At 44.1% G+C, this 12,015-nt stretch overlaps 1 protein-coding gene across 2 annotated transcripts; it reads right to left on the reverse strand.

The window, feature by feature from the left end:
• Positions 1-376: 376 nt before the first annotated feature.
• On the reverse strand, positions 377-4,327 carry LOC106587921 (troponin I, fast skeletal muscle-like). 2 transcript variants are annotated; one of them, XM_014176581.2, is made up of 8 exons: positions 4,199-4,283; positions 3,010-3,049; positions 2,760-2,793; positions 2,421-2,457; positions 1,413-1,541; positions 1,119-1,208; positions 799-975; positions 377-680 (listed from the first exon to the last, which is right to left on the reverse strand). In XM_014176581.2, exons 3-8 carry the CDS (start codon positions 2,765-2,767, stop codon positions 597-599), a joined length of 525 nt encoding a protein of 174 aa, XP_014032056.1. In that variant the 5' UTR covers positions 2,768-2,793; positions 3,010-3,049; positions 4,199-4,283; the 3' UTR covers positions 377-596. The 2 variants fall into 2 exon arrangements, with proteins under 2 accessions (XP_014032056.1, XP_014032055.1); XM_014176580.3 differs by lacking the exon at positions 3,010-3,049 and having other exon boundaries at positions 4,199-4,327.
• Positions 4,328-12,015: the final 7,688 nt, after the last annotated feature.

Genomic DNA, 12,015 nt, shown 5'->3' on the forward strand with positions numbered 1-12,015 from the left:
GCTGCTGCCCAGTTTGACCCCAAGGAGCTGTATTTGGTAGCCACACCTGCTGAGCTCTAAACAGCTGGTGATCTGACAGAGTTAGATTCTGCCCTTTCTGACCCATGTGACCCCAGTAAGCCGTCTTCGGTAGCCACACCTGCTGGTGGTGTTTATTGGTCAGGCTAGTTCCTGCTGACCAGGAGGTCTGAAAACAGACTGGTTAAACCACATGACAACTCCTCAGTGTGAATATGTGGTCCCTTCCAAACCCCTTGAACACGTCAGTATTACTATAGCCATGTAATTTCAACAGCAGGTTCAACCAGTCAGGACGGTCAACTGGTCTGTTGTTGTGGAGAAGTAACAGTAGTGACTCCACAAATCACAAAAACAGTTTCTATTAGCTGACCAGGGTTTATTTGATGACAATTAGTATAAATATTGCACAATATAATTTTTTGGGTCACCTAACTGTTTTTGTGTTACGTGTGAAACAAAAGGCCAGATATCCAATGGGGGACAAATGGAAATCCGAACACATTGGTTGGTCTAAACAGGAGCATTTGATTACACACGTGGATATTTGCCAGAAGAGTTCCAGACAGGTTTCGTATCTACTCCTTATTAGTCTCAAACATCTTCTTTCTGTCTGATTTGTCTTCGATGTTCTTACGCCAGTCACCCACAGCATCTTTGTCCTGAGGTAGGAAGAATGGCAGATTAAATACATGAGTGAAAATGTATTGGAAATATATAACATTTGGTGTCGGCAGTGGGATCCTCAGTGTTAGTTCTTATGTCCAGAACAACACTCACCTCCTCCTTGACCTCCTTCTTGACCTGCTTCAGGTTGGACCTCAGATCCATGGACACCTTGTGTTTGGAGCCCAGCAGAGCCTGGAGCATAGCATCAGCAGACATACGCACTCTCTTCAGGACGGGCTTCCTGAACTTGCCATTCAGTTCAACTACCTTCATCTTCAAGTCCTCAACCTGTTTGGAATTCAACAGGAAGCACTTATCACACACACAGACGATTGACTGCCAAACATCAGTGGAACTACTGTTACGCCCGTGGCTCTGTCTTAGAGAGTAAGTTATCTAATAATAGGAGTAACAGTGGTAGAACGCCTCACCTCCTTCTCGGACTTGGTCACCTTGGTTGACATGTCGTATCTCTCCTCATCAATCCTCTCGATATTCTGATGGAGCTTCTTGCACAAGTCCTAGAAAGAAAGAGAGAGAGAGAGAGAGAGAGAGAGAGAGAGAGAGAGAGGAGAGAGAGAGAGAGAGAGAGAGAGAGAGAGAGAGAAATATATATATAATATATATAGAGAGAGAGAGAGAGCGAGAGAGAGAGAGAGGGGAAGAGAAAGAGAAAGAGAAAGAGAAAGAGAGAGAGCGGGTTTGGCTTAGCGCTAATAGCTTACCGTGAGCTCTGCCATGCATACCAAGAATTGTGGGGCAGGGCAGTTCTCCTCCATGTACCTGGCCTTCTCTGCCTCAGCCTCGACCGCTTCAGCCTCGAGCAACCCGGCAGCGATCTGCAGCATCAAGCTCTGTACGGAGGTTGGACAAATCACATCATATTACAGCACAGAGTTCAGCGGTCACTTCTGCTTGTCTATGGGGTTGTTTATATCAATCATGTATTCATATCACTTTACTTGAATGTCTATATATCTAAAGAGCTTCAGGTGAAGTGTTATGAATGATGTAGAACTTTCAGGGTTGGTTTCTACTCCTCAACTCCTCAAACTAGCTCCTGCTGACCAACAAGTCGACAAGGTCTACTACAGTATGTGTGTGTGTGTGTGTGTGTGTGTGTGTGTGTGTGTGTGTGTGTGTGTGTGTGTGTGTGTGTGTGTGTGTGTGTGTGTGTGTTTTGGGATGAGGCTAACACTGTCTGGATCACATAACATTTACCCTTTGACCACTCAGTGTGAATATCTACTCTCTTCCAACTTCCAAGCGTCTGACCCCTTGACCCCTGAATATGACTAGAGCCATGCAATGTAAAGTCAGCATGGAAATCAGTCTGTGAAGTCACTCTGTGTGGTAGAGGAACATGTTCAATCTAAGCCTGGTCTTTATAGAACATAGAACTTTATAGAACATGAAGGTCTTTATAAAACATGAAGGTCTTTATAGAACATGAAGGTCTTTATAGAACATGAAGGTCTTTATAGAACATGAAGGTCTTTATAGAACATGAAGGTCTTTATAAAACATGAAGGTCTTTATAGAACATGAAGGTCTTTATAGAACATGAAGGTCTTTATAGAACATGAAGGTCTTTATAAAACATGAAGGTCTTTATAGAACATGAAGGTCTTTATAAAACATGAAGGTCTTTATAGAACATGAAGGTCTTTATAGAACATGAAGGTGTATTAACGGTTTTATAAAACCATTTTGGAATGAATGGTGCTCCTTACCTTCAGGTAGTTCCTACGGCTCGTTGTCATCTTTTTACTGATTGGATAAAACAGATCATTGGATAAAACAGGATCATTGGATAAAACAGGATAATTTAAGGGAAATATACAAGGTGTAGCCACAGAGACAGGTACGTGACAATCAAACAATTTTAGGACTTCATTTTATTACATTACGGTAGGAAAAATTGCAACACTATTGGGAATCATCATAGCATAGTATTAATCAGTTTTACTGGCTGGTTTTCTATGTGGAAAATATGTTCACAGACAGAATACAGTAGATGAATACAGTATAGTGTAGTATATTTTTCTGTAAACTGAAAAATGTAAACTTACTCAGACATTTTGGCCGGTCGTTTTGTTTTACTTCCTGTGTCAAGAGATGAACAGTAAACAGCTTTTTAATTTTGAGCTATTGATATTTTATGTAGTTTGGTGGTGGTGGTGGTGGGGGGGGGTAGAAACCAAAGATTTCAAGTTTGACCCAATGCAAGTCATGTGCAATTCCATATCACAAAGAAATGCAACAAACATTAGACAATGAATGGTCAATCATTTGATCAATAATTTGCTTGGATCAGTTTACCCAAATGTAACACAGCAGTCCAACATCGATAGTATAATTCCTGCTGGTAAAAGAGGGAGAAGTTGTTTCCTGTTTAATTCATGTATTTCAATCTGTACCATGTAATCCTTCCCAAGGTTCATAGCAAATCAACAAGACTCTCATTTCCTGAAAGCTTTGGTCATGCAGGAGTCCATAAGGATTACGACACCAAAATAGGTTGTTTCAGAAAATACAGCTGACATTCACAAAATGTATGTTCAGAATTTATGAAAATACCCACTTGGATTTTCCGTTGTATATAATTGAATCTCAACAAATCTATTGGAATAACATCAAACAATCCATAAGCCATTTGAAGTAAACTGTGAAACTACAACATAAAGTGAAGTTTACAATTATAAGACGTACAGTGACTATCCACATCTACCATGGCAAAGCTATATTTCTGAACAAACGCCAGTCCTTTTTACATGGCTTATAAACTAGCAACTGGGCCAATAGAACCACAAGGTCCACAAGAGCCTTTAACAACACATTCACTCTGAGCTACATTGAAAACAACAGCTGAAAATCAGGCCTAGGATGTATCTCTTCCAACACTTGTCTAAAACACACAGACAAACACCTCTGAATATCTGAATGCCACAACCCAAGTTGCCTCTTGAGTAAAATAAAATGATCTTCTATTCTATTGTAAAAGCATTCTAAACTATCAGAGCTCACACACCAAACACAATCTGGTCCAAAAGTCACATCCATTCCCACATGGGTTGGACCAAACACAATCTGGTCCAAAAGTCACATCCATTCCCACATGGGTTGGACCAAACACAATCTGGTCCAAAAGTCACATCCATTCCCACATGGGTTGGACCAAACACAATCTGGTCCAAAAGTCACATCCATTCCCACATGGGTTGGACCAAACACAATCTGGTCCAAAAGTCACATCCATTCCCACATGGGTTGGACCAAACACAATCTGGTCCAAAAGTCACATCCATTCCCACATGGGTTGGACCAAACACAATCTGGTCCAAAAGTCACATCCATTCCCACATGGGTTGGACCAAACACAATCTGGTCCAAAAGTCACATCCATTCCCACATGGGTTGGATGACACACAATCTGGTACCAACAGATGAATAAATGAATATACAGCACATTCATTACAGAAGGAGCAGAGAGGAAAGAAGAACATCTCACCTATAAGCCCAGTGAAGATACAAGTAAAGGATGTCGGGATGAGAGCTACAGGCAACACAGAGACAGGAACAGATATGGAAGGTATATACTCTGTTTTATGAAAGCTCAGCAGAAAAGCAAAAGGGCAACGTTCTCTTTATGGGAGTGGGGCCATGTCAGGGCCAATGGGACAGTTAGTTCCTGAAATACCACGGCATTCGTAAAACATCTGCCATCGACGTTTCTGCTAAGATTTTTGTTAAAATATTCCTGACGTTAGATTTGTTTTAAAATAATTCTGACTTTAGATGTGATTTAAAATAATCCTAATTTTAGATTTGATTTAAAATAATCCTGATTTTAGATTTGACTTAATCCTGACTTTTGGTGAAGGGAGCACCCACTATACGTTACCTCATAACTCTGAATGTGTTTGAAATCCGTCAAGCTCTGAAGTTAATACTACTGGATAAACAAGACAATGACTCTGGGCGCCGCTGGTTTCACGTCTGTTATATAGAACTTAAGGAACAATCAGCAGGTTACTTGATCAGTTTGTAAAATGTCTCCCTGTCAATTGATTGAATTAGACACTTCCAATTAATTTATAACTCTGTGTGATTGGTCAAATGTATTACTACATTAGTAATTGGTAAACTATAAAGATATTATTGTCAGAGAGTGTCTTGACTCCTTAAACTGGCAGACTGGCTGAGACGAGAAAAGAAGCTGGGGGTAAGAAAGAGAGGAACCCCTCTGAAATGACATGACCCAGAGGTCACACACATGGTGTGATCAATTACCCAACCAACGTGTCAGCCTCCAGTATCAACCACCGTGTCAGCCTCCAGTATCAACCACCGTGTCAGCCTCCAGTATCAACCACCGTGTCAGCCTCCAGTATCAACCACCGTGTCAGCCTCCAGTATCAACCACCGTGTCAGCCTCCAGTATCAACCACCGTGTCAGCCTCCAGTATCAACCACCGTGTCAGCCTCCAGTATCAACCACCGTGTCAGCCTCCAGTACCAACCACCGTGTCAGCCTCCAGTACCAACCACTGTGTCAGCCTCCAGTATCAACCACCGTGTCAGCCTCCAGTATCCAACCAACATGTCAGCCTCCAGTATCAACCACCGTGTCAGCCTCCAGTATCCAACCACCATGTCAGCCTCCAGTATCCAACCACCATATCAGCCTCCTATCTCCAGAATCCAACCACCATGTCAGCCTCCTAACTCCAGTATCCAACCACCGTGTCAGCCTCCTAACTCCAGTATCCAACCACCATGTCAGCCTCCTAACTCCAGTATCCAACCACCGTGTCAGCCTCCTAACTCCAGTATCCAACCACCATCATTTCTCAAGTCATCCAATGTTTTCTTACTGAAACAAACATTTGCTTCAAATTCAAAAGAAAGGTTACATAAAATTTAGATGAGATAAAATTAGATGAATATTTTCATTAAATAAAACAGTCGTGTCATAACCCCCTTCGGACATCATTACAATACTGTAGTACAAAGATCCTTCCCCAGCTATGTGTGGCTGACATACTGACATATATAGGCTGACATAACTGACATATATAGGCTGACATACTGACATATATAGGCTGACTTAACTGACATATATAGGCTGACATAACTGACATATATAGGCTGACATAACTGACATATATAGGCTGACATACTGACATATATAGGCTGACATAACTGACATATATAGGCTGACATATCTGACATATATAGGCTGACATAACTGACATATATAGGATGATATAACTGACATATATAGGCTGACATAACTGACATATATAGGCTGACATAACTGACATATATAGGCACATCTGACTGACATTCATAGGCTGATATAACTGACATATATAGGCTGACATAACTGACATATATAGGCTGACATAACTGACATTCATAGGCTGATCTGACTGACATATATAGGCTGATATAACTGACATATATAGGCTGACATAACTGACATATATAGGCTGACATAACTGACATATATAGGCTGACATAACTGAGATATATAGGCTGATATGACTGACATAAATAGGCTGACATAACTGACATATATAGGCTGACATAACTGACATTAATAGGCTGATCTGACTGACATATAGGCTGACATAACTGACATATATAGGCTGACATAACTGACATATATAGGCTGACATAACTGCAATTATAGGCTGGTCTGACTGACATATACAGGCTGACATAACTGACATATATAGGCTGATCTGACTGACATATATAGGCTGACATAACTGACATATATAGGCTGACATAACTGACATATATAGGCTGATATGACTGACATATATAGGCTGACATAACTGACATATATAGGCTGACATAACTGACATATATAGGCTGACATAACTGACCTAAATCAGGAGGTTTGCGTATCCCTGTGCCCAAGAACACAAAGGCAACCTGCCTAAATGACTACAGACCGTAGCCATGAAGTGCTTTGAAAGGCTGGTAATGGCTCACATCAACACCATTATCCCAGAAACCCTAGACCCACTCCAATTTGCATACCGCCCAAACAGATCCACAGATGATGCAATCTCTATTGCACTCCACACTGCCCTTTCTCACCTGTACAAAAGGAACATTTAAGTGAGAATGCTATTCATTGACTACAGCTCAGCGTTCAACACCATAGTGACCTCTAATCTCATCACTAAGCTAAGGATCCTGGGACTAAACACCTCCCTCTGCAACTGGATCCTGGACTTCCTGACGGGCTGTCCCCAGGTGGTGAGGGTAGGTAGCAACACATCTGCCACGCTGATCCTCAACACTGGAGCTCCCCAGGGTTGCGTGCTCAGTCCCCTCCTCTACGCCCTGTTCAACCACGACTGCATGGCCAGGCACGACTCCAACACCATCATTAAGTTTGCAGACCACACAACAGTGGTAGGCCTGATCCCCGACAACGACGAGACAGCATATAGGGAGGAGGTCAGAGACCTGGCCGGGTGGTGCCAGAATAACAACCTATCCCTCAACGTAACCAAGACTAAGGAGATGATTGTGGACTACAGGAAAAGGAGGACCGAGCACGCCCCTATTCGCATCGACAGGGCTGTAGTGGAGCAGGTTGAGAGCTTCAAGTTCCTTGGTGTCCACATCAACAACAAACTAGAATGGTCCAAACACACCAAGACAGTCGTGAAGAGGGTACGACAAAGCCTGTTCCCCCTCAGGAAACTAAAAAGATTTGGCATGGGTCCTGAGATCCTCAAAAGGTTCTACAGCTGCAACATCGAGAGCATCCTGACTGGTTGCATCACTGCCTGCTACAGCAATTGCTCGGCCTCCGACCACAAGGCACTATAGAGGGTAGGGCGTACGGCCCAGTACATCACTGGGGCTAAGCTGCCTGCCATCCAGGACCTCTACACCAGGCGGTGTCAGAGGAAGGCCCTAAAAATGGTCAAAGACTCAAGCCACCCCAGTCATAGACTGTTCTCTCTACTACCGCATGGCAAGCGGTCCCGGAGTGCCAAGTCTAGGACAAAAAGGCTTCTCAACAGTTTTTACCCCCAAGCCATAAGACTCCTGAACAGGTAATCAAATGGCTACCCGGACTATTTGCATTGTGTGCCCTCCCCCTGCTACTCTCTGTTTATCATATTCGCATAGTCACTTAACTATACATTCATGTACATACTACCTCAATTGGCCCGACCAACCAGTGCTCCCGCACATTGGCTAACCTTGCTATCTGCATTGTGTCCCGCCACCTGCCATCCCCTCTTTTACCCTACTGCTACTCTCTGTTCATCATATATGCATAGTCACTTTAACCATGCCTACATGTACAGTGGGGAGAACAAGTATTTGATACACTGCCGATTTTGCAGGTTTTCCTACTTACAAAGCATGTAGAGGTCTGTAATTTTTATCATAGGTACACTTCAACTGTGAGAGACGGAATCTAAAACAAAAATCCAGAAAATCACATTGTATGATTTTTAAGTAATTCATTTGCATTTTATTGCATGACATAAGTATTTGATACATCAGAAAAGCAGAACTTAATATTTGGTACAGAAACCTTTGTTTGCAATTACAGAGATCATACGTTTCCTGTAGTTCTTGACCAGGTTTGCACACACTGCAGCAGGGATTTTGGCCCACTCCTCCATACAGACCTTCTCCAGATCCTTCAGGTTTCGGGGCTGTCGCTGGGCAATACGGACTTTCAGCTCCCTCCAAAGATGTTCTATTGGGTTCAGGTCTGGAGACTGGCTAGGCCACTCCAGGACCTTGAGATGCTTCTTACGGAGCCACTCCTTAGTTGCCCTGGCTGTGTGTTTCACGTCATTGTCATGCTGGAAGACCCAGCCACGACCCATCTTCAATGCTCTTACTGAGGGAAGGAGGTTGTTGGCCAAGATCTCGCGATACATGGCCCCATCCATCCTCCCCTCAATACGGTGCAGTCGTCCTGTCCCCTTTGCAGAAAAGCATCCCCAAAGAATGATGTTTCCACCTCCATGCTTCACGGTTGGGATGGTGTTCTTGGGGTTGTACTCATCCTTCAAACACGGCAAGTGGAGTTTAGACCAAAAAGCTCTATTTTTGTCTCATCAGACCACATGACCTTCTCCCATTCCTCCTCTGGATCATCCAGATGGTCATTGGCAAACTTCAGATGGGCCTGGACATGCGCTGGCTTGAGCAGGGGGACTTGCGTGCGCTGCAGGATTTTAATCCATGACGGTGTAGTGTGTTACTAATGGTTTTCTTAGAGACTGTTGTCCCAGCTCTCTTCAGGTCATTGACCAGGTCCTGCCGTGTAGTTCTAGGCTGATCCCTCACCTTCCTCATGATCATTGATGCCCCACGAGGTGAGATCTTGCATGGAGCCCCAGACCGAGGGTGATTGACCGTCATCTTGAACTTCTTCCATTTTCTAATAATTGCACCAACAGTTGTTGCCTTCTCACCAAGCTGCTTGCCTATTGTCCTGTAGCCCATCCCAGCCTTGTGCAGGTCTACAATTTTATTCCTGATGTCCTTACACAGCTCTCTGGTCTTGGCCATTGTGGAGAGGTTGGAGTCTGTTTGATTGAGTGTGTGGACAGGTGTCTTTTATACAGCTAACGAGTTCAAACAGGTGCAGTTAATACAGGTAATGAGTGGAGAACAGGAGGGCTTCTTAAAGAAAAACTAACAGGTCTGTGAGAGCCGGGATTCTTACTGGTTGGTAAGTGATCAAATACTTATGTCATGCAATAAAATGCAAATGAATTACTTAAAAATCATACAATGTGATTTTCTGGATTTTTGTTTTAGATTCCATCTCTCACAGTTGAAGTGTACCTATGCTAATGCTTTGTAAGTAGGAAAACCTGCAAAATCGGCAGTGTATCAAATACTTGTTCTCCCCACTGTATATACTACCTCAATCAGCCTGACTAACCGGTGTCTGTATGTAGCCTCGCTACTTCTATAGCCTCGCTACTGTTATTTTTCACTGTCTTTTTACTGTTGTTTTATTTCTTTACCTAGCTATTGTTCACCTAATAGCTTTTTTGCACTATTGGTTAGAGCCTGTAAGTAAGCATTTCACTGTAAGGTTGTTGTATTCGGCGCACGTGACAAATAAACTTTAATTTGATTTGCTGATCTTAACCATGGGTAGTAGGAAGTTACACCATCCTTTTTAGTCACAATAAATGTGATGTCACCACACTCCACACCCATCCACCTCTACTCTCCTCCCTTCTTCTCTCCCTGTCCTCCTCCCTCCTCTCCCTGTTCTCCTCCCTCCTCTCCCTGTTCTCCTCCCTTCTCTCCCTGTTCTCCTCCCTTCTCTCCCTGTTCTCCTCCCTCTCCCTGTTCTCCTCCCTCCTCTCCCTGTTCTCCTCCCTCTCCCTGTTCTCCTCCCTCCTTCTCTCCCTGTTCTCCTCCCTCCTCTCCCTGTCCTCCTCCCTCCTTCTCTCCCTGTTCTCCTCCCTCCTTCTCTCCCTGTCCTCCTCCCTCCTCTCCCTGTTCTCCTCCCTCCTTCTCTCCCTGTCCTCCTCCCTCCTCTCCCTGTTCTCCTCCCTCTCCCTGTTCTCCTCCCTCCATCTCTCCCTGTTCCCCTCCCTCCTTCTCTCCCTGTCCTCCTCCCTCCTCTCCCTGTTTTCCTCCCTCCTTCTCTCCCTGTCCTCCTCCCTCCTCTCCCTGTTCTCCTCCCTCTCCCTGTTCTCCTCCCTCCTTCTCTCCCTGTTCTCCTCCCTCATCTCCCTGTCCTCCTCCCTCCTCTCCCTGTTCTCCTCCCTTCTTCTCTCCCTGTTCTCCTCCCTCCTTCTCTCCCTGTTCTCCTCCATTCTTCTCTCCCTGTTCTCCTCCTCCTTCTCTCCCTGTCCTCCTCCCTCCTCTCCCTGTTCTCCTCCCTCCTTCTCTCCCTGTTCTCCTCCCTCCCTCCTCTCCCTGTCCTCCTCCCTCCCTCCTCTCCCTGTCCTCCTCCCTTCCTCCTCTCCCTGTCCTCCTCCCTCCTTCTCTCCCTGTCCTCCTCCCTCCTCTCCCTGTTCTCCTCCCTCCTTCTCTCCCTGTTCTCCTCCATTCTTCTCTCCCTGTCCTCCTCCCTCCTTCTCTCCCTGTTCTCCTCCCTCCTCTCCCTGTCCTCCTCCCTCCTCTCCCTGTTCTCCTCCCTCCTTCTCTCCCTGTTCTCCTCCCTCCTCTCCCTGTCCTCCCCTCCTTCTCTCCCAGACCCCCTCCCTCCTTTGTCTGCTCCAGTTGGCTCTCAGATCCAGAGTCCAGCCAAGTCCCATCACGTTGTCTTCACCACTTGCTCCTCAGCTATTAGTCTCCTTCAACATATTCAACCTCAAGCTAACCTGTAAAGAGGTAGAGAAAGTACTGATTGGATATCAAAGTAGTCATGACAGTATTTAGTCATTGGAAATGTATTATATAGGTAATATTGACTTACCTAAAGTGAGAGAAAAAAAAATGTTTTCTTTGTTGAAGAATACATTTTACATCAAGTATTTTGTATGAAAAAGTAGGATCTGATTGTCTTGGTGTAACGTTGAAAAATGTTACAACTATCTTTCGATGTTTAACTCCTTAGATGCAGACCAATAGAACATGACCTATGGTTCACTGTGTTCTCAAACACCATATTATGTTGAGTAATAGAAACATCTGGTAATTTAGTCTCATACTGTTATTCAGAGATTACCACCTGAACAGTTCAATAAAATAATCCCCAAAAATCTGAATCCATAATGTGGTTCGGGATTATGTTCACCTCATTCCTGATAGAACATTTCCCTTTGACTACAAAATATACTGCTCAAAAAAATAAAGGCAACACTTAAACAACACATCCTAGATCTGAATGAAAGAAATAATCTTATTATATACTTTTTTCTTTACATATTTGAATGTGGTGACAACAAAATCACACAAAAATAATCATTGGAAATCCAATTTATCAACCCATGGAGGTCTGGATTTGGAGTCACACTCAAAATTAAAGTGGAAAACCACACTACAGGCTGATCCAACTTTGATGTAATGTCCTTAAAACAAGTCAAAATGAGGCTCAGTAGTGTGTGTGGCCTCCACGTGCCTGTATGACCTCCCTACAACGCCTGGGCATGCTCCTGATGAGGTGGCGGATGGTCTCCTGAGGGATCTCCTCCCAGACCTGGACTAAAGCATCCGCCAACTCCTGGACAGTCTGTGGTGCAACGTGGCGTTGGTGGATGGAGCGAGACATGATGTCCCAGATGTGCTCAATTGGATTCAGGTCTGGGGAACGGGCGGGCCAGTCCATAGCATCAATGCCTTCCTCTTGCAGGAACT

This window comes from Salmo salar, chromosome 11 (assembly GCF_965601325.2).
Source record: "Salmo salar chromosome 11, fSalSal1, whole genome shotgun sequence".
Classification (NCBI taxonomy): Eukaryota; Metazoa; Chordata; class Actinopteri; order Salmoniformes; family Salmonidae; genus Salmo; species Salmo salar.